The sequence below is a fragment of the Daucus carota genome, chromosome 3 (assembly GCF_001625215.2).
Source record: "Daucus carota subsp. sativus chromosome 3, DH1 v3.0, whole genome shotgun sequence".
NCBI lineage: Eukaryota > Viridiplantae > Streptophyta > Magnoliopsida > Apiales > Apiaceae > Daucus > Daucus carota.
This window is the reverse complement of record NC_030383.2, coordinates 4,943,504-4,970,472: the sequence shown is the minus strand read 5'-3', so window position 1 is coordinate 4,970,472 and position 26,969 is coordinate 4,943,504. Positions and strand designations below refer to the sequence as shown.

Here is a 26,969-nt window from a genome sequence, read left to right as displayed (position 1 = left end):
AGATCAGAGAATACCCAATCTGCAGCATGTCCATTGGAATAGCATCCCAGTTTGTAGATTTCTTCTGGAAAGCCCTGGTGATGCAATCAAAGAAAAAGCTCCACTCCTTCCTGAGTCCTGGACGCTTTAATTGACCCAATTTATCCAAAGAGTCGTAGTAACCCAAATCAATCATCATTGTTCTGAGATTAGCATCTCCATTTGTAATGTACGCAGCATGCTCTGGCAGGTTGAGTGCTGCTCGGACGGTGGCTGGAGTGACAGCATACTGTGCTCCATCATACTCAAATACAATGGATGGTGACCCAGCTTCACCACCATTGTCATAATGCCCTGTTCTCCAGAAAGTAATGATTTGGCTTCCTGAGAGTCTGGCAGGAGCTGTAAGGGCAGTGGCCAGGGCACTCTGTGCCAAGAAATGCTGAAAGGGATGATAATCACTTGGAACATCAGTTATGTCAAGGATGGCAGTATGGTTGTTGGGAACAAATTCCACACCTGCAAAGGTAAAAGCTGTAGTTGCCATTAGAACAGAGTTTGTGAATGAAGGTGTTTGAGAAGGTGTGTAGGAGAAGATTTGAATTTCAGAGAGAAAAGCGTAAGAGTTTGTTGAGAGAGTGTGTGTAAAGATTAAGTGTATAAGTGAATAATAAGCAATAAAATCTGATGTGATAAACTCTTCAGATTTTGTTTAGCTGTACACGCTTGGGCTCTTTGTTCACTTGGACACCTGTCAGATTTTAACTGGTAGATGAATGTTAGTGGGATGGAGAAACGAGAGTAATTATCATGAGCGCAGTAAAACATGTGCAGTTATAAATGCTGATTACACGTTCTCCTATTAAAATGTTTTTCATGTAAACCCACTAATAATACATCCGTTTGGAACACTCTCTTCACATTCTCTGAATATTTGAACTCCTGAAATGTGCACGATTTAAAAAATCAAGATCAAATCTCTCGAATTTTAAACTCTGAGATTTAAATCAGAGAAATTAAATTTCTAAATACCTCAGAATAAAGACATGATTTTCAGAATATTCATCAAAAAATCAGAGTTTGTCATAAAATCCATAGCTCAATAATGTGCTTGTGAAATAATGTGTGTGATTTAACATATTAAATCAGAGACTAGAGAATTTCACAATTCTGTAATTATAAGGTAGACAAAAATAATTTATTTAAACTCTCAAGACATAGACAACAGACATACTCTGATGGAGAAATATATAAAATAAACTAACCCCCTCCCCCCTTTTTCTTTTTTTTTTTTCACAAGGACGCTTTTCAGTGTAAATGAATCACGATCTTTAAATATTATTTTGCAACAGTATTTCTCCAGTAATCAGAGATTGTGACTGGTCACCATAGATTATAAAATCTTGGCAATTACTTAATACCAGCAAATGTTTGGGTCTTCCCAGTCACTGTCATATAGACATCTAAGATCTCAAAGGAGTACCATGCTTATTTGCAGGGGTGTATATAGCATCAGAGTTTATAATCACTGTCTAATTTACTGAGAGAAAATGCAAATTAATCAGTCTCACTTATAATTAAGATATGTGAAGTAATAGAGTCTCAATGATATCAACATGCATATAGTGTATCATAGTAGCACAAAATTGAGATCAAGATTAAAGAGTTTAACTGAGATTCATGATTACTAATTCAGATCATGCTTCATAGTATCTTCACAGGTTATTTGTCTCAGAGAAATAAAAATGAGATAATTTATCAAGAATCAGAGTTTACAAATATCAGATAATATCGTCAGAGAATGACGATCAGAGTGTGTCATCAGAGTATAACAAACAGAGTATATTATCAGAGAATGTCATCAGAGTTTGACAATCAGAGTATATCATGGCAAATGTGTGAGCAATACATATGGTAATTTGACAATTTAGATTTAGAAGATCTGACCATTATGTTTACTCAGTTCCTGATATCATTCCTAGCTCATTCACCAGTCTAGTGAAGGTTGCTTCACTTAGTGGTTTGGTGAATATGTCTGCTAGCTGCTGTTCTGTGGGAACAAAGTGAAGTTCAATGGTTCCTTCCAGTACATGCTCCCTTATAAAATGATATCTTATACTGATGTGCTTTGTCAGAGAATGTTGAACTGGGTTTCCTGTCATAGCAATAGCACTTTGGTTATCACAATAAATAGGAATTTTAGAAAAGGATAACCCATAGTCCAACAATTGATTCTTCATCCAAAGGATTTGAGCACAGCAGCTGCCTGCAGCTATATACTCTGATTCTGCTGTTGATGTTGAGATTGACTTTTGTTTCTTGCTGTACCAAGAAACAAGTCTTCCACCCAGAAATTGACAACTCCCACTTGTGCTTTTCCTGTCAATTTTGCAACCTGCAAAATCTGCATCAGAGTATCCAATTAGACTAAAATCTGATTCTCTAGGATACCATAATCCCAATGATGTGGTTCCCTTGAGATATCTGAATATTCTCTTTACTGCAATCAGATGAGGCTCTCTTGGATCTGCCTGAAATCTTGCACATAGACATGTGGCATACATGATGTCTGGTCTACTTGCAGTCAGATAAAGCAAAGATCCAATCATTCCTCTATAGTTTGTGATATCCACTGATGCACCAGTATCTTTGTCTAGCTTGGTTGCTGTTGCCATAGGAGTAGTTGCAGCTGAACTGTCTTGCATACCAAATTTCTTCAAAAGATTTCTGGTATACTTGGCTTGATTTATAAAAATCCCATCTTCAGTCTGTTTAACTTGTAAACCCAAAAAGTAACTGAGTTCTCCCATCATGCTCATTTGGTACCTAGACTGCATGAGCTTGGCAAATCTTTGACAGAGTTTAGCATTAGTGGAACCAAAAATGATATCATCAACATAGATTTGAACTAAAAGCAGATCATTACCATGATTCAAGTAAAACAGGGTTTTATCTATTGTACCTCTAGTAAATCCACTTTCAAGAAGGAATTGAGCCAGAGTTTCATACCATGCCCTTGGAGCCTGCTTTAGTCCATAAAGTGCTTTGTCCAATCTATACACATAGTCTGGATGCTTTGGATCCACAAAGCCTGGAGGTTGTTCAACATATACCTCCTCATCCAGTTTCCCATTTAGAAAAGCACTTTTGACATCCATCTGAAATACCTTGAATTTCTTGTGAGCAGCATAGGCCAGAAAGATTCTAATTGCCTCCAATCTTGCAACTGGAGCAAATGTCTCATCATAATCAATACCTTCCTGTTGTGAATACCCTTTTTCTACAAGCCTTGCTTTATTCCTTGTAATGACACCCTCACTGTCAGTTTTGTTTCTGAAAACCCATTTTGTACCAACTATTGATCTATCTTTAGGTCTTGGTACTAGGGTCCATACTTTGTTTCTCTCAAACTCATTTAGCTCCTCTTGCATTGCTTGAATCCAGTCAGCATCTTGAAGAGCTTCCTCCACCTTTTTAGGTTCTGTTTGTGACAGGAAGCAATGATGTAAACACTCATTTGCTGTAGCTGTCCTTGTTTGCACACCTGCTTCTGGATTTCCAATTATCAAGTCAGGTGTATGAGATTTTGCCCACTTCCTAGCATGTGGAAGTTGGCTACTTTCATCATTGGATCCTCCCCCTTGATCCATGCTCTCCTGATTCTGTTGGTTATTCTCTGTAGCTCCCCCTAAATTTGTGCTATCAGAGTTTGAATCAGTATTCTCTGATGAGTTTGAGTCAGCATTTTCTGATGAGTTTGGGTCTTGGGTAGAGTCTGAAACATCCTGATGCTCCCCCTCAACATTTGCTTCATGAACTTGTAAGTTTTCACCAGAGTTTGCTGTATTTTGTTCACAGTCAGAGTTTGACTGTTCATCAGAGTTTGTCGAATCAGAGAATATTTCTTCATTTTCAAAATGCAGTTCTTCATGATCATCCATATCTGCTAAACCCATAATTCTTTTGTCATCAAATGACACATGTATGGATTCCATGATCACTTTGGTTCTTAGATTATAGACTCTGAAGGCCTTTGTTGTCAGAGGATAACCTACAAAAATGCCTTCATCAGCTTTTAAATCAAACTTGGTAAGCTGTTCTGGATGAGTCTTCAATACAAAGCATTTGCACCCAAATATGTGAAAGTACTTCAGATTTGGCTTCTTTTTCTTCACCATCTCATATGGGGTCTTGCCATGCTTATTAATCAGTGTTGCATTTTGAGTGAAACAAGCTGTTTGAACAGCTTCTGCCCAGAAATAAGTAGGTAGTTTAGCCTCATCAAGCATAGTTCTGGCAGCTTCTATAAGAGTCCTGTTTTTCCTTTCAACTACACCATTTTGCTGTGGTGTACCAGGTGCAGAAAATTGTTGCACTACACCTCTTTCTTTGCAGAACTCTTCCATTGTTGAATTTCTGAACTCAGTTCCATTATCACTTCTAATGATCTTCACTTTGTCTTCAGATCCATGATCCAGTTGCTTCACATGATCCATCAGATGTAAAGCTGTTTCATCTTTAGAGTGAAGAAAATATACCCAAGTGTATCTGGTATACTCATCAACAATGACAAGAGCATATTTCTTCCTTGCAATGGATGGTACATTAACTGGTCCAAATAGATCAACATGTAGAAGATGATATGGTTTCTTTATTGAGAATTCAGTCTTACTCTTGAAGGATGTCTTTCTCTGCTTGGCCTTTTGACATGAGTCACATAATCCATCAGATGTGAGTAGTGATTCAGGGAGTCCTCTCACAAGCTTTTTCTTTATAAGCTCATTTATGGAGTTGAAATTCAGGTGTGAGAGCTTCTTGTGCCACTTCCAACTTTCTTCTGCAGAGATTCTTGTAGGCAAGCAAATTGCTTTTCCTTCAGAGTTTGTAGGCAAGTGGATTTCATAAATATTTCCATGTCTGTGAGCAATCACTGCCACCTTGCCTGTTGACTTGCTTACTATCTCACTGTGTTCTTCATAGAAATCAACATGATATCCTCTGTCACAGATTTGACTGACAGAGAGTAAATTGTGTTTTAGTCCTTGAACAAGAGCTACATTTGATATGATGACATTTCCAAGATTGATGTTGCCATATCCCAGAGTCCTTCCTATGTTGCCATCTCCATAAGAAACACTTGGGCCAGCTTTCTCCACAAACTCTGACAGCAGGGCCTTATTTCCAGTCATGTGTCCTGAACATCCACTGTCCAAGACTAGGATATTCTTCCTGTTGCCCTGCAATCACAAAGACCACTAATTGTTAGTTTTAAGGACCCAGACTTGCTTGGATCCCTTGGCCTTATTAAGTTTGTTAGCTTTTGCAGCGGAATTATTATTATCAGAGTTTGAGCTAACAGACTTTGGAACAGAGTTTGTACTAGAAACAGAGTTTGTACTTGCAGAGTTTTTATTAACCTTTAAAGAAGGTTTCAATTGATAATAATCATAATACAAACTATGATATTCTTTGCAAGTATAAATAGAATGCCATAAACTACCACAATGAAAACATGGATCTTGTGGTTTATATCTAATACTACTTTTTCTAACTCCAGACTTTGTAGGTAAGGAGTTAATGTCCTTGTTCTTCCTGCAAAAATTAGCAAGATGATTAGTATTTCCACAGTTATGGCATGTCTTCCTAGGTGCATTTGGAATAGGCATGTAGTTATTACTCTTGTCTATTCCAATCTTGCCATTTCTATTTTTCCTAGGCTCCTTGTTTTTGTCATCAGACTTTACCTCTTTAAGCTTATGTTTAAGCTGTTTCTGAGTCATCAGTCCTATGTTAACCTGTTTGGGCTTAACAGATTTTAAATTGTTGTTAATCTCTGATTTTAATCTTCTCTGTTTAGACTTAGAGGATTCAGCAACAAATTTAACAGGTTTAACCTTAGGTTTTTGAGTTTTAACAACCTCTGTTTTTGATGACTCAGCTTCTGAGTTATCAGTGTAACCTAGTCCCTTCTTCCAGTTTCCACTACCTAAGATATCCTGAGTAGTTTTGCCTGAATTAGTCCATGTTTTAATAATATCCCTTTCCTTAGCAAGTTCTGATTGAAGAGATGCATACCTTTTTAATAATTCATCTTTGACAATGACAACATCATCTCTTTCTTTCTGAACTTCTAACATCTGAACTAATTCTCTTTCTAGATAATCATTCCTTTTCTTTACACTGAGAGTTTCAGATTTTAATCTTTCATTCTCTAAAGTCTGATCTCTAAAGTTGATATGCAAAGTTTTAAAGAACAATCTTAACTCAGTTATATCTTCAGTATCAAAGGCAAGAGTAGAATGAGGTACCTTTGCAGTAGATTCAGAGTTGTTGTCAGTGTTTGCCATCAGAGCATAATTGACTTCTTCCTCTGAATCAGATGTATCTGTCCAGTTTCCTTTCTTGGTGATAAAGGCTTTTTCTTTTTCCTTCTTGGCTTTCTTGCATTCAGATGCAAAGTGTCCCTTTTCACCACAGTTGAAACAGGTATACTTGTCAGCTTTTCCAGCTTTCCCTTCTTTGCCCTCATTCTTCTTGAAGTTCTTCTTGTCATAAACTCTGTCAGAGTTTCTGTCTTTCCTTGAAAAACTTTTGCCTTTGTTGAACTTTTTGTAGGCCAACTTCTTGAAGCTTTTCACCATCAATGCTGCTAACTGCATCATCTCATCATCACTTTCTTCATAGTCTGAGGGAACATCAGAGTTTGAGTCATCAGAGTTTGATGACTCAATGTCAGACTTTGTGACATGAGCTTTTCCTTTGCTCTTAGCAGCTTCCTCTTGAACTTTCAGAGCAACAGACTTTGATTTTCCTCCATGACGTTTGCTCCTTTGCTCCATCTCAAGTTCATGAGTCTTCAGTCTTCCATAAACATCATCAAGAGACATTTCTCCAAGATCAAGATTGTCTCTTATTGTAGTGACTTTCAAATCCCATTTTTCAGGAAGAGCCAGAAGGAATTTGAGGTTTGAGTCTTCAAGATCATATTCCTTGTTCACTAGAGATAAGTCATTCAATAGTTTGACAAATCTGTCATACAGATCTGTCAAGGACTCGCCAGATTTTGAGTCAAAGTGCTCATACTCCTGTGTAAGGATTGTTTTTCTGTTTTTCTTTATGGTCTGAGTTCCCTGACATCTGGTTTCCAGAGCATCCCAGATTTGTTTAGCAGTTTTGCACCCAATTACCCTATTAGACATTGCATTATCAAGGGCACTGTGCAGAAGGTGTTTCACCTTAGAGCCTTTACCAATTGACAAGATGTCCTCAGGGGTATAATCTTTCTTTTCTTTTGGAACCATCTTCTGAGGTTCATCTGCAAGCCCAACAGAGAGCTTGGTGGGCATATGTGGTCCATCATAGATCCTGTCAAGGTATTCTGGATCAACAGAGTCTAAGAATATGATCATTCTCTCTTTCCAAACTGGATATTCAGATGCCTTAAGGATTGGAACTCTAAAGGATGAAGCTTGTGATTTTTCAGACATGATTGTGATTAAGATCTCACTGTAGTAATCTTAACAGAGCTGGCTCTGATACCACTTGTTAGGTCCTATTTACTCACTATATAAGTTGATATAGTGAACACAATCAGTAAAGCAGAATGACAATATAAGAGGTTGAAATCAATAAACTCTTATTCACAAAGCTTGAATGGTTACAAAAACTCTCTCAGTGATTTATATTGTATCACTAAGAGCTGCTAGGGTTCTTAACAATGTACTCGATAACTCAACTCATATAGAGTAACCCTAATCTGTGTTTATATAGACACAGTTACAAAATCAATCTCTGATTTGATATCCTATAAATCAGCTATGTATTCTATCAATCAAAGATTGCTCCAGTTTTCTGTTTAGTTTCCATAGTCAGCAAATCACTCCTCCGCTTCTATCCTTCCTTGAAGTATATCCGCTTCTGAGCTCTTTCCACGTGTAAACTCTGACGAGTCTTGACTATGTAAACTCTGATCAGACTTTATCAAACTCTGATCAGCTTCCAGCTTAAACTCTGATCACTCCTGTTCTAAAACAAACTTTAAGAACATTAGTAATCATCAATTATATCTAACAAAAGGTGTTAGCTTCCTTAATCCTACTATTTTCCTTAGTGACAGATTTTAAAGAAACATGCAAATGATACAATTCTGTAGACATTTCATTTATGGTAGCATTGCATTCATCTTTAGTTAACTCAACTAGGTTTGTAGTGAATACCTGACTACTGCTTCCAGTGTTTTCTTCTTGATCTGTGGAGTTGGCCATTAGAGCTAGATTGACAAACTCCTCCTCTTCATCAGAATCATCTCCAGCTGCCCAATCATCCTTTGTGATGAATACTCTTTCCTTTTGTTTGAGAAGTTCATAATATTTCTTTTTGTAGTCAATGTTTTCACTTGACTTCTTCTCAACTTTAGGCTTTCTGCACTCATTTGCAAAGTGACATGCATTCCCACAGTTGAAGCACTTGAATTTTGATCTGTCTACCATGCTTCTATCAGACTTGGGATTGCCTTTAAATGATTTTGCAGAATTAAAATTCTTTTTTAATTTCAGTTTGGAGAATCTTCTTGACAGGAAGGCTAGATGCTCATCAATTCCATCACTTTCTTCACCAGAATCAGCTACATCTTTCTCTTTTCTTTTTCCTTTGCTTGACTCTGAGCTCTCCTCTTTGACCAACTTCTCAGTTTCTTCAACTTGAGACTTTCCCTTGTCCTTGACAGTATCCTCTAGGGATGCAACTAGAGCCACAGATGAATGCCCTTTCTTTTGGCTTTTCTCAATCTCTTCATCTTGCTCCATTTCAAGCTCATAAGTCTTTAAGGTTCCATACAGTCTCTCTAGAGTATAGTCTTTAAATTCTTGTGTATTTCTGAGAGAGACTGTCATGGGTTTCCATTCTTTGGGAAGAGCTCTTAAGAATTTCAAGTTTGAATCCTTAACTTGATATACTCTTCCAAAGAGCTTTAGACCATTTAACAGTTTTTGAAATCTGTTAAATGTATCACTCAAACTTTCACCAGCCTTGAAATGGAATGACTCATATTGTTGAATCAGAAGCTGCATTTTGTTCTCTCTTACTTGCTCATTCCCTTCACAGATGGTCCTGATGGTGTCCCAAACTTCTTTGGCACTTGTGCAGCTGATAACACTATCAATCATTTCTTGATCCAAACCATTGAACAGAAGGTTCATGGTTTTCTTGTCCTTGTGCACTTCTTCAGTATCTTCTTGAGAATATTCATGGATAGGTTTTGGAATCATCTTACCTACCATGTCTTCACCATCAGCTCCCATACTTGTGCAGACCTTCATGGGGACATGAGGTCCTTTTTCAATGCAGTTCACATAGCTTTCATCAATGGACAACAGATGCAAATGCATTCTCACTTTCCATTGAAAATAGTTGTCTTTGTCAAGAACAGGAATCTTCACTCCAGCATCCTTCTTTCCCATCTTTCTCTAGCAGTGTTGATCTTTTTCCCTGTTTGTTGGGAACCTGGCTCTGATACCAATTGTTATTTTACACCAACTATAAGAAAGATTGTAGAAGGGGGGGGTTGAATACAATCTTTTACAAATTAAAAGATTCAAGAAGCAATACACTTAATCACAGTAAAACAGAAAACACCAAGTATTTAAAAATACGGGTGGATTGAATGATCCACCCGTGAGATTTTATATAGAAGAATCTGTGGATTGATTGCAATTCGCACAGCTGCTGGTTCATCACTCAAACAAGTTCTAACTCTCAGATTTTCTCTCAAGTAATTTGAACAGGTTCAACTGATGCTTCTAACTTGGTTATATACTCCAAGTTTTACAAAGCTTTTAGCTAGATTACAAAATGCACTCTAATCTAAAAACAATGCTGCACAACTTTGTCTTATGCATGCTTTCTGAGATGTCTTCATCTTTGACCATCATCTTGATTTGATCCAGATTGCACTGCATGAGATAAGTATGTTTCTGCTTCTTCTTTATTTTCCTAATTAGGCTTCCATGTCTATTTTAGTGTAATTCGATCCATGTGATTTGTCAGACTTAAGCTCTAGTCACTTTCAACTGCTCTTTGCTTCATCAGTTGAAAGTTCTGGTTGCTTTCAACTGCTCTTGACTTTATCAGTTGAATGCCAGGCTCATCAGTTGAATGAATTACAAACTTCATCAGTTGAATGCTGTTCCAGTCTCATCAGTTGAATTACTCAGCATTATCAGTTGAACACTTTGTCTTCAGTTGAATGCTTGATTTTCATCAGTTGAAACATCATCCAGTCTTCATCAGTTGAATAGTTACATCTCATCAGTTGAATATCCTTCACTTAGATAAAATTACATGGCATTGGATATTTACAATTAGCCATCCTATTCTACCCATCCGTTGATAATTCCCAAAGACAAGAGATATAACAATTACAACTGAAATTTGATAAAGATTCTAAGTAAGACATGTTACAAAATGTTTATGTTATCATCAAAAATTATTGATTCCTAACATATTTTAATGCATATAATTTATTTTTATGTACCGTTTTAACTTTTTTGAATTATTCCGTAATATTTTATCTTTGTTTAGTCGTTAATTGTATTATTATAATAAATGATGAAATTATTTAATCATTTTTTAAAATATTTAAAATCAAAGTATATGAATATTATAAGAATGAGTGAATTTGGATCTATATTTGGATCACATGGTTGGAATAGGGTTTGGATCTCGTCCTAAATTTGGATAATTTGGTGATTCAAATTTGGATCCATGGTTGGAATTGGCCTAAGATTACCTGCAAAAATGACTTTTGGCCTATCTCCGGTGATATGTTACCGGTACTTTAATAAGAGCCTTCTAAGTTTTAAAATCTTAATTATGAAAAGATAAATAACAATACAATTTGGTCGGGGTTGTGGCAAGCTAAGGAGGTGCTAAAGAAGGGTTTTAAATGGGTCTTGGGCGATGGGGAAACAATTCAGGCGGTATCAGATCCGTGGGTTAGGGGAAAAGAAAACTATATGATTGATAACACTACTGCTAGTACATTAAATGGGGTGAGAGTATGTGATCTGTTTCTTCCTGGCAGAAAAGAGTGGGATATTATCAAGGTGCATAACTTGTTTTCGAGTTGTGATGCTAAAGCTATTTTGGCAATGCCTATCCCGAATAGCCAGGTTCCAGATCATATTGCATGGACTCACACTGTTGATGGGAAGTACACAGTGAAATCAGGATATAGATTCTGGCACCAGAGATTCAGTGAATGTAGACAAGAGGCAGCTAATCCGGATTGGTCGAAGCTATGGAAATTAGAGATCCCTCATAAAGCAAGAATTTTTCTATGGAGACTATGTAAGAATAATGTGCCTGTTCGCTATCTATTACGCAGTAGAGGAGTTCTAACCACGATAACGTGCCCGATGTGTGAGGTTGATGTTGAGCACCTGCTTCATATTTTCTTAGATTGTAGGTTTGCTCAGGAATGTTGGAGATACTTAGAGCTAGACTTGAATACGTCAGGAGTTGAATCTTGTCCGACGTGGTTACTTCAAAGACTTTGCGACGAAGCCAGTGACAGAATGATTCAAATGACTGCAGTGTTGTGGGGAATCTGGAATGCGAGAAACATGAAAGTATGGGATGGTAAATCAGTGACTCCAGAATTAGCAGTGCAGGGGAGTCTAAAACAGATAACTCAATGGCAGGAGGCGCAAAAGCATAGATTACAAAATGGGAGGGCAAGAGTGCAGAATGAAGTGCATGTGGACACTCGCTGGAGAGCTCCTGCTGTAGGAGATTTAAAAATCAATGTGGATGCGTCCATCTACGACGGCTCGTCAAAGTTTTCGGTTGGAATGATACTGCGTGATCATACAGGAAGCTTTTGCAGAGCAAGGAACTTATGCAGAGAAGGCTTGATTACGGTCTTTGAAGCGGAAACATGGGGAGTTCTGGAGGCTATCAAGTGGGCTCTGCAGTTAGGTATTTCGAAGGTGCAAATAGAGAGTGATTCATTGATTACAGTGCAAGCTATCAAGACAGGTGCAAGAAATTATTTGGAAGTGGGGGTCATGTTGCATGAAGCTCGAGAGCTGCTTAGTGCAAGGCCTGATATATCTGTTTCTTTCGTTAAAAAGCAAGCCAATACAATCGCCCATCTGTTAGCGAGGGTGCCTTGTCAGGCTAATAGCTTTAATGAGTTTTTTCTCCTCCATATTTAGTGTTGGAGAATCTGATGTATGATGTCTCATTGCTTGAAATAAATTCTTCCGGTTTCAAAAAAAATTGCAATATGTTACCGGTACTTTAATAAGAGCCTTCTAAGTTTTAAAATCTTAATTATGAAAAGATAAATAACAATACAAATATTCGTGGCGCTGTTCGGGAACTATAAACAACTTCTGCTAAGCACAAGTTGAGAATTTGAGAATGCTGTGCAAACATTTTATGAACTTATTCCTTCTTATTTCTATTCCACTTCTTTATATCAAGAAGTATTCTTTTTTTTTTTTTTTAAATTTGGCCAAACTATAGTACTATCATTTTAAGAATAGAATGTATACATGGAAGTGAGCTGTAAAACATAAAAGTCAGAAGAGTTCAAAATTTGTTCAGCTTACGTAAATCGGTATTTTTATAAAAAGTAGATAAAGACATACTTTTCAGAAACCATGTAAATATTTTTATGAAATATGTAGCCTTAAATATATTTTAGATATTTATTATTCAAAAAATAATTAAATATGTTTTCCCCGGAAAATAAGTCATCATTATTTGGCACAAATAGTTTGCCTAAATCACCCTAAAATGGGTCAAATACAATTCATAATTGAACTGTGGCAGAAAATACACATTAATCATATTTGTTTAAAGCCTGTGTTTCAAACCATCAAAGAAAGCATTTTTTTTATTATAAGTAACTCATATTCGGTTGAGAATGTAATTTTGATACCAAAGATGTACAATCTGAATTTATTATGTAACTTTATCTATATTTAGCTAATGAAATATTATTATGAAATATCTATTCTTATAAATGAAATAAAAAGTTCTGAAAATAAAATTGTTTTACAAATTTTTCACTCTTTAATTGATTATACAATTGAATTACTAATTATTTATAATACATGGAGGAGGGACAAATATATATTATAAAAATAATCAATAAATCATTAAAATATGATCTAAATTAAAATATAATATTTTAATCGAGCTTTTACACCAATTTAAATCTTCAATCAAATCAAATTACAATTACGAATCTACGCATCTATATCACTTAAATATAGATTGTTTTTGGAGCATCTTGAATAATTTTTTAAAGTAAACTCTTACTTTTGAATTTAGAAAATATATTTAAACTGGTATTAAAATGATAGTCTTTTATCAGTTTTCCTGGTAAAGAATATATTTAGATGCTTTTTATTATTATTTAATGATATAGTATTCAAGTTATTCTAATTTTGTTCACTCTCATCAATCATATCTCAAAATTTTCTATCAAAGAATAAAAAAAATACTAGCTTATAACCCGTACAATGCACGGGCGATTATAATATTTATTATTTTATCGTATATATTTTAAGTTTAACTAATTTTATTGTGAAAATAAAATAATGATAGAATAATGTGGTTAAACAAATTTTTTATTTAACAGTCAAATAAATTCTTAATAGTTGAGTTCCTCAAATGTCTAATTAAAAATTAGGTCAAACATATATTTTAATGATAATGCTAAAAAAAAAATTTTACATGTTAATTATAATTTGAAATAAACCCAAATATAAAACAACCAATCAACTTTTGAATATTTCGTTATTAATGATTAATAACATGGTATAGAATATATTATAAGTTAAAAATAAATATTATATCATAACATGTTATAAATTAAGGAGCTTCATGGATCGAATACTAACTGACTCACCAAACTCGATTGACTGACTAATTGATCAACTCAACTTTTCATATTTTCGGCTTTATTCTTTAATAATATAATAATATATAGTATAGAATAGATTTATAATATTACGTTTAAAGTGAGATCATCAGAGTATTTAAAAATAATGATAATTTACTTTGGTTGAAAAATACTTAGCATATGAATTCTAATATCCAAACTCATCCAAATTATTAATATGAAATATTATGGAATCCAGAACAGAATCAAGAATAGAATCCAATATAGATTTTGCACGATTATTTCACATAGAATCATATTATTTTTAATCTATATTTATTGTTAAACATGGTGGATACTATTTTTATGGGAAATCTACAAAACTACCTACCTTTTCTTTTATTGTTTTCAAAAATACTACCTTCCAGAATTATTTTTAAAAATACCTTTTCATAAATTTTTTTTTTCAAAAATACTGTTTGCAACTTTTGCAACCTCATTTGCAACTACAGGCGGCGCCAGCCGTGTTGCAACCTGATTTCAAGTTCCAGTTTTCAAATGTCATTTTCGACCTCATTTTCGGAATCGATATATATATATATATATATATATATATATCGATTCCGAAAATGAGGTCGAAAATGACATTTGAAAACTGGAACTTGAAATCAGGATTCGTAATTGCATATATGGTTGCATATGGTTGTATTCAGTTGCATATGGTTGCATTCAGTTGATTCTATTGTAATCTAATGGCCCCGCCAGGGGCACACCATACATCTGTTGTTACTTACAGTTTTCAGTTGCATTTAGTTGCAACTGAGGTTGTAAAAGTTGCAACTGCAGTTGCAACCTCATTTGCAACTTTTGCAACCTCATTTGCAACTTACAGTTTTCAGTTGAACTAGTTGCAATTGCAGTTGCAACAGTTGCAACAGTTGCAACTTTCCATTTTTATTTGCAACTTTTGCAACCTCATTTGCAACTTTTGCAACCTCATTTGCAACTTTTACGGCTGCGCCGCCCAAGGTTGCAACAGTTGCAACTTTCCACTTTATTTGCAACTTTTGCAACCTCATTTGCAACTTTTGCAACCTCATTTGCAACTTTTACGGCTTCGCCGTCCAAGGTTGCAAATGAGGTTGCAAAAGTTGCAAATCGTATTTTTGAAAAAAAAATTTTATGAAAAGGTATTTTTAAAAACAATGAAAAAGATGGTAGTATTTTTAAAAAACTAATTTTACAGATGGGTATTTTTAAAAAGATCCCTATTTTTATTCATAATAAAACGTTAATTAGCTTAAAATTTGAATTTAATTCAAGTTTTTGATGAGATTCTACATTTGTAACTAAAGTGTTTTGTGTTATTATTTTTTTTAAGAGTGTTCTCTTTTTAGCAATAGCCTATTTATATATATATGTTGCCCGTGCTAATTGTAGAAGTTAGAAAATTTAAAAAGGATAATATGTTGTAGTCAAAAAGGTAATTATCATGTTGCTCGATGTTATTTTAGAAATTGAGATGTTTTTTAGTTAGAAAATATAAAAGATAATATATTTTAGTTAGAAGGAATAATTAGTTATATAGATAGGGTCGTATTTCGACCAAGTACCAACCTAGTTATATAGGTAGGCTCGTATTTCGGCCCAAGCACCAACCTAGTTATATAGATAGGCCTGTATTTCAGCCCAAGTACCAACTGTCTAAATCTTTAATGTTTCGGTTTTAATAGGATAGTATAGATGAATAGAGACATTTTCGTGAGAATTGTTACATTATTTAATATATTAATTTGTTAGAATTTATATAATATATGTTTTTTTTAATGAACGATAGATGTAAACATCATAAATATAAAATATTCATAATCTACCAATTCAGAATTCATCCGAATTTTTTTATGATGAGTCGAAATTTGTAATAAAATCAAAAATGATAAATCAATATTTTCAAAATAATCAAATTTATTTCTTCAAAAAAAAAAAATAATCAAATTTATTAGTCCATAGATGCTCTTGCATCTTTCTCACTTAGGTACTGTTTGGGGTTGCTGTTGCAGACAGCAACAACAGCTTTTTGCTGAAAAGCAGGTGAAAAACTGTTTGGTAAATCTAAAAGCAGCTTTCCTGAACAGCAGCTTTTAGCTGAAAAGCTGCTGTTAGAAAAAGCAGGTCCTCCCATGCTTTTAGAAAAAGCTGCTTTTCAGCTTTTGCAGAATGCTGTTATAGATTTCATTATAAAACCTCACCAGAATCATTATTTTTTTTTATATCATAACTCAAAATAAGTAAATATCAAAAAATTACCAAACAGTTATCTGATTTCTACAACAGCACTTATTTTACCAGCACTTTTTCTGACAGCACAGCAATTTTTAACAGCACTCCCAAACAGACCCTTACTTTGCCTTTAAAGTCAAACTATAATTTGACCAAAAATAACATTCATCGTCTTCTTTATCTTTATTAACAAGCTTTGAACTTGGAACCTTGTATCAACAATGGCAATGGATGCTAGCGAGATTTCAAAAACAACAGCAATAGTAGCATGCACATCAATGACTTTACTGTACGTTGCTATTCTCTATACGCCCACTTTTCTCCTTCGTCTCCCACCGCCCGATTCAATTCAAACTTTCATGATCCGACGGTTCATATGCGCCGCCGTTTCTTCCGTCGCTTCTCTACTTCTTTGTGCTTATATTCTCCCTGTAAGTGGGTTTGTTGTAAATAGTTTTGTTTATCATTTATGTTAAAGTTATGGTAGCTTTTGTGATGTGATTAATTGAGTAGGTTGCTTTGTTGATTATGAAATTTAGGGTTTTGTTGATGGGTATAATAAAGTTTGCATTCTTTTAGTGATGCAGTTAGGTTAAAGATTTGTTGTGTTGGTAAAGTTGATATCTTGATAGAGAGATGAGGTGTGCGCGCGCGCGCGCACATTGGATTTCATGGTCTTCTAGTTCAATTGGATATTAAAAATTGATTAGGTATTTCGATTTGAAGTTTTCAATTTGTGCCCTTCATTCTTGATGAGTGGGATATTTTTTTCTTGATTATATCAAGATAACATTGGATGGTTGTTTAGATTGACTGTGTTTGGATTTGGTCAGTAGAGAGTAGCTATTAATTTTAGGAGTGGATCGAGGTTTGTTCTCCGTAATATACTTCATTCGGTGTTCTTTTGGAGGGAGGGATGTTCTGCGAACCTGTATTGCACAAAAGAAATTAACTTGTGCAGTTGAGGAGGTTATTAAAGAGGTAGCAATTTGATTATTCGTGTAGATGTAGCATGGTAAAACCTATCTTTTGGAGACCTTTTTATGCAAAAAATGTTTATTGATCTCGATATGCTTAGTGCTTTCATGGGGCAGCTGGTTTCAGCATTTTAAACAGCTGATATAATTGAATTATGAATTTTTACGTTAGAGCTGACATAGGACGGTAGTCAGCTTCAACCCAGGATTGTGACCCTGTTTTGCTTCTTGCACTTCTAGGAAATTAATTATTACACAAGCAGCAGGCATCTTTTAATTGCTGTAATGCAAGGGAACCAGAAGCAGGTAGGGAAAAGACCTTGACCTAGACCATTCTTAACATACCAGACTATTTTAAACAGTTACAATTGACTAGGGGAACAGTTCGGTCTGAATAGGACAGATCAGGCTGATTTTTGGTGAGGGAGATAAGACATCCTAACATATGTATGTAAAAATCGGGAAGAGGAAGAGAGGGGGGGGGGGGGGGGGGGGTTGTATCCCTGTGTTGTCGTGACTTAATGATGCTGCTTCACTAGACTTGAACTTGCTTTGACCTATGTGGACCAGTATCTTTAGGAAACTTCCCCTATTTGGGCCAGTGTGTTAAGGGGTCACGAAGCCACAGGGTTCGCTATGCCATGGCGGCACGATATGTTGCTCAACACATATTTGTCTAATCGCATATATTATTGTATATATACATATGATCTGTGTTGTAGCATATTTTGTTCCATAAATGTTCAATTCATATATTTTTCATTTTTCTTATACTTAATGTTGTTTGGTTTAAGTTTAATATATTGCAACATCGTGACCAGGTGAACCTTCTTCTGTTATATTTGCAAACTTTTGGTTAAACTGTTATATTCATCTCGTCAATTGCAAAAAATGTCAGGTCAGAAAATGGGAAGCATCAAGCTTATTGGGTGTTTATGGCATTCGATTGGATCACATTGTAAGTGTCTTAGGTGAAATATTCCTAGTCAAGATAATATGAATATGATGAATGGGAACTGTTGTTATTTTTATCTGGTATTCTATTCATGCCTCGTATTGTTTGCAGATTCAAAAAGGGTGACTATTGCTGATTTCATGCTGAATTGCAATTTTGTGTATGAAACAGTGGCAAGCTGTCATCATTCCTCTTTCCTTAACATCTTTAATGTATGCTGGATCTCTAGTCCTAAAGTCTTTGTTGCTGCTGGATTCATGGAGGGATCAGTGGAATCATGGTGATCAGCTATCACGGGACAGCGTAAAAGACATTGTATGCAAATTAATTATCTGGATGCAATCTGTTTTTTCCAATATCATGGTGTGGCGCAATTTCATTGTGGTCAGTATTCTACCCTATTGTCGTGTTATTCTGAACTGAGCAATTTATATTTAGCTTTTAAGGTTTCTTACGAGGCAAATATGTAATAGCAATATAGCATGAGCGATTCGGTTTAGGGAATGCTTTCTTATGTTGTCATTTCCTTTGCTGCTGGAATAACTTGCAAAACCTATTTCTAGCTAGCTTAACAGATATTAACTTGCAAACATCTCAGTAGTAATTTTTTGAACACGAGGTAGTACTACAAATGAAAATTCAATTTTGTTGCTTTCTGCTCCATGATAACATCTGTAACATGCATCCCGTAGTTTGCCTTTCCAATGTTATCTGAACTTCTCAGGGGCTGGAATAGATTTTCCAGAGTACCTCTATAAAGTGCAGGTGTTATGCACCATTAATTTTTCTTAACAGAAAACTCAATGGATCCAACCCGACCCGAAATTTTAATGGGTTAGAATACACCCGATCTGAGCTACCCGCGGGTAGCCCAAACTGGAAAAATAGTAATTCAATAAATATATTCATTTTTAATAGTAAATGAAAAAACTATATTCATCTGATAAATTATTTTAAATTAGATTATAATAAATTATTTATTAATTTGAATGGTATATAATACATGAATAATATAATATTTATGTATTTGTTTATAAGATCTACTGTTTTATATTATGTATAAATAACTTTGGGTAATCTCGCCGAAAAAGTCAAACCCGAATGCATGCTTTGCAATTCAAATATTTGTCGGGTTGTTGGGTCAGGTCTGAATTTGCCACCCTTAATGTCCGATACCCCATGAGTAAGGTTGTGCTAGTCAGGTTAATGTTATAGAAAAAATTGCATTGCGAAATTTATAGCAAAGAAAATGAAGATTACATTTCAGTAGGAAATTTGTTAGATATTTTCACATGAACTTTATTCTTTAGTTAAAGATCTTTCCAGTAAAAAATAAGAAATTTTCAGAGCTTACCTTTATGCAGTAAATAATGGTCATCCATGAAACAGGCACCATTGACAGAAGAGTTGGTGTTCAGAGCTTGTATGATACCTTTGCTTCTCTGTGGAGGGCTTACAACATATACTGCTGTGTTTCTTTGTCCTATTTTCTTCAGCTTAGGTAAATCAGATGACATTCATTTCAAAGGGATTCATTAAATATGGTTCAGGTTCCGGGACCTAAATATAAATCATAGCCTTGTAGTTTATAAAATATACATGCTAGATAGATAACTATATTACTACTAGTACTAGATGCTTGGGTTAGCCCTGATAACTATGCATGTCCGCTTTTCAAAAATAGAGCTTAAGATTGATAACTGTATGAATATATTTTTCATATCATTATATATCTCGTGGATATAAATGGCTAATAATTATGGTTGTCAATTTTTTGTAGCCCATTTAAATCATTTACTTGATACCCTGCACCATCGTAGCTTACTCCAAGCTTCGATTGTCGTAGGTACGTACGTTTATCTCCAAGTTAGTCCTGTTAACAGTTTAACTTCATCAACCCTGCTTTATTTTTTTGTTTTACTTTTTGCAATTTAGGTTTCCAGCTTGGATACACAGTCATTTTTGGGTGGTATGCCTCCTTTCTCTTTGTCAGAACAGGTAGGCGATGCTTTACTCTATAACCAATTAAGATGTTCTTCTAATATTAATATTGTTGTTTCATTTTTACTTAAGTGATTAGTGTTATGGACTATACGGAGTTGCATGCCTGTGGGATAATATGTAGGGTGAAGCTTTTGCTTATACTTAATTACTTAAATACGAATCGAACAGATATCACTCATTCATTCCAAAACAGATGAAGCAACTGTCTTTGTGATTCATGTAATTTGAAACAGAAGCAGTAATTTCTTTTGGCATTTGTTCAATTTTGTGTTCCATTCGTTCTTCATGAGCTAGGTTTTTGTCATTGGGCAGGACACTTCTCCAATTGTCTTATTGGTAATTCTTTTATGACCATCTAGTTCGAAGGCCAAGGCTCGTGCAAAACTAATGCCTGATTAATTGTTAAAGTTTGCTGGTGTTGCTTATTAACATATTTAATATATCCACCATTTTATATCTACGTGGGTACCTTTTGTTTAGTTTGGTCTAATTCTTATCTCGTTGCCACCTTTTTGGTTTTGCTAATACATTTTCATATGGTAATTGCAGGGCATCTTACTGCTCCAATAATTGCTCATATGTTTTGCAATTTTATGGGTTTGCCTGTAATCTATTCGCAGAGGACAGGTATGTAATCTTACTTGACCCTAGAATTTATAATGAGATATACACGAGTAATAGAAAGTTCTTCTTTGGATTGTTTTGTCAGGTTTGATAACTGTGGCTTCTATAGCTGGGTTGCTGGGTTTTGTTTGGCTTCTGTTTCCATTTACTTACCCTTATTTGTATAATTATGAAATAGATAGCTGTGAGTGTTGGCATCGATATTGTACTTGGCAATAAACTTCAGTTTTTTTGCAAATTGTTGCTCTCCTACTTACAAGTAAAGGAACGACCCAAAACATAAATGGCAATTCAGAATATGTTATTCGCAATTTTTGATGTAGAGTTTCTGAAGTAATGTAATTTTTAGTTTTTTACTATTGTTTAAATTGCTTCAGTTTTTACTTTGTTTTGATTAGTCATGTGCCGAGTATGGACTAGAGAACACTGGATCATGCATGTGCAACATTCCTTTCGTAGTTTTGCTTTTGAAGCCACATTCCCTTTGTAGTTTGTCTCGTAGTGAGATTGTTCTACTTGTCAGTTAGGTTGCATTTTCTGAGAATTCATAAATATCAAATCCTCACTTAAGAAAGAACGTGTGGCGCCTAAAATTTGTCCACTATTATATTTGGTATGTTAACGATATATTTTAGAATTACAAGTGCATATTGATTGTATGTGAATAACCATTAGTGTGTATGTATAATTATCTTAGATTATTGAAAAATATGTACTGTATATGGAAAAACCAAGTTACAGAGCTAGTAGATATGAATCATCACTTATTTACTATAGAAATTATGGATAAACATGCATACTGAAACTGTAAACCCCAAATGGAATAGGGATCAATGGTTTGTAGAAATTATTGTTCTATATGTTAATGCCTTAAATAAGGTCTTGACTCTTAAGTTTGTTTGGGAATACCAGTTTATTAGAAGGTTTATTTTTTTTAAGCTGAAGTGACAAATCCTGATTTGGTTTAATTCTCAATGAATTATTCAGAAGTATCATATATCTATTAAGATCTGACATTTACCTTCAAGGGTATGTGCATCAGTGTATATATATTTGTCTGTTATTGAGAGAGGAGGGAGGATATGTTAGTTTGAGGTCTAGAGGATATACTTGTGATAGGTTAGAATGTTAGATCCTGATTAAGAAATGATAGAGTGATGGGTTAGAATAATATAGTTGTGGTCTTTGAAACGGAAAATGTTGGTTCCAGTCCGAGAAGATGTGACCTGTTATAGTGGCATTTCTAGTTATATATAAACGAAAAAGAGAGACTGGGGGAGAGTCGGAGACCTTGCTATTGCTAAAAGTTATCAGTTTCCTTTGTAACTTGCACTATGAGCTGATAGAGTGATGGTGTTCTTTTAGATCTTCCTTTGTTAACAATGAGCTTTCAAAGTATATTTATATATCCACATTGAGCTAACCTGCGTAGGCAAATTTAGTATCAGCTCTGATGTGACTCTAATTTTTGATTTAGGTGAAAAAATGGTTACATTTTGAGATATTTAGCTGGTGATGATGTTGCAGTTTATTCATGCAAGATTAAACTTTAGTAGTTTGCTACACTTTGAGAATCTGGAAGAACTTGCAGGATATATCATTTCAACTATCATAATCTTTTCGACTAGAACTGCATTGATAACAACCTTTCCCAGCATACAGAAACTACATAATAGCTAGTAGGAACATATAATATACTGACTTCTATTGATAACACATGAAGAAACTAGAGGGCAGAGTTTGTAGGTGTGATCAAGCGATGTTGTCCTGTTTTTTAAGCTCCTTGAGGCTTGCTGGAAGTCGGGTTGTTGGATGCCTTAGTGCAGAGGTTAAATTTAGGAACATTGGGGTCGGGGGATTGATCGGGATTTTGTGTGTTGTTTGTCCTGCCAAGTTTCTGCTTAAGCTTGGAGAGTAGTGCTTGGTTCTCTTTGTTGAGAAGCTGTGCTTTCTTCCTTAACTTTTCATTCTCCTGCATTATGTAGCAGTTCTCGATGTAAAGCTCTGAGTTGATCCTTTCCATCTCTCTGTTCCTGAAACCAAACCAAATGACCAAACAATAAGTTATCCGATAGTACGTCCTGGCATGTTACACACACACACACACACTCGGAGAAGTGGTTTCATTCTGTGCTGCAGGGTATGCAGTAAGAATGAACTGTTAGATGTTTAAGCTTTATCAGCTTGTTTCCAGAGAGTAAGTTAAGATAACTCCCTCTTCGACTGAAAAAAAACAAAGAAGCTACCGTAAGAAAGAGGCGTGGGGGGCCTCTGTAATACCTTGGACTGGTGGTTACACAAGTTCTACGAAGAAGAAGAAGATGAAGAAGCTGTGGTTGTTTGTGTTAGAAGAGAAGCAGACCAGAGAAACCCTATTTATAGTTGAAAAAAACACAAGTTTACATGAAAGAAAACAGAGGGGCATGCCCTTCTCATCTCACTCTGCAACTGGCACAACAATCATGCTTGTGTAAGCATGGAAGCCGGCTTTGTAGAGACTATGAATTATGATCTTCACACCCTTTTTTTCTTTTAACTATTTAGGCATAAATTCAGAAGATTTCAATATGAAACCATAAATGTATAAGTGATCACTCATGTGGGCCTTGTGGTTCAATTGCTATACTATGTATGGATGAGTAAGTTGTTCTTTCCGGTAGTAAAAGAATCTCCTAACAAATTTACCTTTACACCATGATTATATTTTGTTTTTTGTCATAATTACTTTTCTTACTGTCATAAGAAAGCCCATCTTGGTTATTACCATAACTCACACTACTTTGCTGTTGATACCATAATTTGCAATTTTAGCATTAGGTAACGCATCAAAGAAGTAATTTCTGATTTGGTCTAGGGGTGATTTGAATTCGAATTGTGTTGGTTTTAACTTTTAACCCTTCCTTTAGAATTGTGGCCATTTAAATTTTTAAAGGTCATTGTCATTCAATATTCAGGTTGTGATGTTATATTATATTTATCGAACGAATACATGTATATAACGAAAAAATGGGTACCTGAATTATAGTTTAATAATAAATGAATTTAGCTACGACTATTTTGACATTCTGTTTTGCCATCGAATATTGATGTGACATTTTGAATGTTATTGTCAAAATTGTCAGAACTGGAAATCATAAATAATAAGTTGACATATCAATTAAGGATTTATCGGAGATATTTTTGATAAATTGAATATTTTTAATTAAATCACAGTGTAATCAATAAATTGATAGAATATATTTTAAAATTCAATCAAAAGTTAATCAAAAAATTTAAATAAATTAAGGATCTTTAAAACATCAATTATCTTTTTAGCAAAAACATTTTTCCTTCTCTATCCTCTTTTTCCTGAAGTGGTAATTTATCTTGTGTATGAGTTGGCGTAGACTCATGAACAATGAGTGAATTAACGTGAGCAACAATGGGTAGACAGGTGGATATATATGGGGTTTATCGTATGTAATTATTATTTTCGAGGAGTAATTATGTGAGTATGAGATGTGAAATTAATGGAAGGCTTGTGGTGCTCGTTTCCGGACATGATTTCGTTGTGCATTTTTGCTTAGTGCACTGAATTTTCACTCTCCCTACAATGCCATCGGTGCCTTGTTTATTAAGATTGTAATTTTACTTTCCAAATCTAGTAAAACCGCTAAGTCCTAAACATACACATTATTTGTTCTTGTTTAGCTGTTGATGACTAGTAACTACTATATATTACTCTCTCCGTCCCTTTTTAACTGTCCTCGTAATTTCGGTTTGGACGTATTTACTGTCTCCGGATGACAAAAGATTTGCATGGCCGCGGATACCAGACAATGATGATTAGAAATCCGAATTAAGTAGCCAGCGTCTCCTACATTACCCATTTGCCTTCTCCTATAGAAGGTTCATTATTAACTGACCTCAACTGTATAGCATAATCACACCTTCCTTTTCTTTACACAGTCATACAATGAGTGCACTTTCAATTCACCCCTTCAAATAAATAACTTCTACAGCTAGAAATTTTTATATTTAAATCTCCACATCTTATGAGAATTTGCCGCACATAAATGTTAAAATTAATTATTAATTATTAAAAATAATTAAGATTTTATTATATGTAAATTATAATGAAAAATGAGTTGGAATCAGGGTTGCTAGAAATTGGATATTGAAATTAATCTGTTAATCTCAAGATTTATCATAATTTTTTTTCATAAATAAGAGATCTTTAGTCAAATCAGGGTATAAACCGTATAATAGATAAATCGATAAATATTTTTTAAAAATTAATGAATAATTATTTGATAATTTGAGATTTTTGGAATAACAGTTGATGTACAAATTGAATGCAGTCTGGGCATGCATGACTGCATGAACATTGCAAAGTGACTACTTTTTGGGGTGAATAATAATTCATTTTTAGATTTAATCATTTCACATAATTACATATCCCTGCAAAGATAATGATGGAATTTACCATTATTGTTCTTAACTCTTAATTCAATTGTACCCTACACGTGATAGCAGTTATGCTTCATAAATTTTGTAATTTATGCAGACCAGTCACCTTCACTACTCAATACTTCACCTCATCTAACTTGAATGCCGAAGCACATGATCCGACGGCCGAGACGGTCTCATGTAATTTTGTCTCACTTCAGAAACTACCACACTGTCATGCTTCTGCTACGGGATACTCCCCTCTAATTATAACTCTATTTAGATATTTTTATATGTATTTTAATCGGTTAAAAAATAATATTTATATATAATGCAATACTTTTTTATATATAACATATTTGTAAAAAACATTTATCAAATTTGTTTTGTATAAGTATTGTTTTAGGAAAAATATGATCTATAACGTTTTTTTTTTTACATCTTAAATATGTGTGGCTAGATATAAGCTTGATCTACTTCGGCTTAAAACTGAAAACAAACTTTTGATTGGGTGGCTTAACATTTCATTTGGCATTATTCAAATATCATATAAATATTAAACAAAAGTTGCCGTAAAGAATATTATCCCTATCCTAATATAGAGTAAATTTCAAAATTACAGTCAAAGTTTACGGCAATTTTCAAAAATTTGGCTAAAGTTCCAAATTCTCGGAAAAGTGGCCAAAATTTGGCTACGCATTTTAAAATTGTGGCTCCCGTTAAATATTATTAACGGAGTAACAGAGAGAGGTGTAAGAATGAGTCCCAAAATATCAGAAAGGTGGCCAAACTTTGGCTCTGCTTTTAGAGCATCTTCATCAGTGTCCCAAGTAGGTTCCTTAAATATATAATAAACAATTCAAATTTCAAAAAATAGGGATCCTATATTGATTAACAACTCCAACAATAATCCCTATTTGTGTTCCCTATCATTATTATAGTATTAAATTCAAATTCTTTTAACAAAAAGATAATAAGAATAAAGTGGGAAAGAGTGTCCAAAAAGTGAAAGTTGAATATTTAATTATTAAAAAACAAATGAGGAATGAGTTAGGAATTACCTATTTATGAGGAATGAAAGGTGGATCCTAAAATTTAGGGAATGAGTAGGGACTCTGCTGGACTGAATTGCCCATATTCCTTAAAATTTTAGCTTAAGACCTCATATAGCTAATCTGCTAGAGATGCTCTTAAAGGTGTGGCTCCCGTTAAGTGATATTTAACAGAAGCCACAATTTTAAAAAACGGCATCAAAGTTTGCCCATCTTTTTGAGAATTTGGAATTCTTGACCAACTTCTTGAAAATCGGCGTAAATATTGGACACAACTCTAAAATTTACTCCCTAAAATATAAAGATTAATATTTGATTGTGCACTCATAAAAATTGTAAACTAATTTATTTTCAGAATTTCATAAACTTATTTTTTTCTTCTTATTAAAAGCATCTTTTCACCTAGACATACGTGACAAGCTTCCCGGTGAGTGATGGTAAAGGGAGAGTGACGGGGAATGGTGGACGATCAAGGTGTTCAAATAATCCTGTTATATTTGTAATTATGTTTTTCTATGCAATTTGTAATTATGTTATAATTTTATTATGTAAAATATATTTCAACTGGAATTTATATTTTATGTTATTAAAGTATCTCTAATAATATTCTAAAATAATAAAATACGCGGGACTGTTAAATTATTTTATTCAATAACCTAACAACTTTACTACTACTATTTTTATAATTGCTCTCTTTTATATTTTATTCTTAATTTTTATCTATACTCTCTTGTATATTATATTTTTATTTTAGAGAAAGGTCGGAGATATAATTG

The 26,969-nt window shown here is 34.3% G+C and overlaps 2 protein-coding genes across 3 annotated transcripts; one reads left to right on the top strand and one right to left on the bottom strand.

Moving 5' to 3' along the window:
• The first annotated feature begins 16,301 nt into the window (after positions 1-16,301).
• LOC108211722 (CAAX prenyl protease 2) lies at positions 16,302-21,072 on the top strand. 2 transcript variants are annotated; one of them, XM_064090822.1, is made up of 8 exons: positions 16,302-16,584; positions 18,029-18,088; positions 18,257-18,400; positions 19,475-19,586; positions 19,866-19,931; positions 20,021-20,083; positions 20,639-20,716; positions 20,799-21,072. In XM_064090822.1, exons 1-8 carry the CDS (start codon positions 16,375-16,377, stop codon positions 20,930-20,932), a joined length of 867 nt encoding a protein of 288 aa, XP_063946892.1. In that variant the 5' UTR covers positions 16,302-16,374; the 3' UTR covers positions 20,933-21,072. The 2 variants fall into 2 exon arrangements, with proteins under 2 accessions (XP_063946892.1, XP_017238887.1); XM_017383398.2 differs by having other exon boundaries at positions 16,304-16,584; positions 18,257-18,469.
• A 1,217-nt stretch (positions 21,073-22,289) lies between these two features.
• Positions 22,290-23,304, bottom strand: LOC108213507 (protein LITTLE ZIPPER 3). The gene is made up of 2 exons (XM_017385307.2): positions 22,994-23,304; positions 22,290-22,746 (listed from the first exon to the last, which is right to left on the bottom strand). Exon 2 carries the CDS (start codon positions 22,734-22,736, stop codon positions 22,488-22,490), a length of 249 nt encoding a protein of 82 aa, XP_017240796.1. The 5' UTR covers positions 22,737-22,746; positions 22,994-23,304; the 3' UTR covers positions 22,290-22,487.
• Between the last annotated feature and the right edge of the window lie 3,665 nt (positions 23,305-26,969).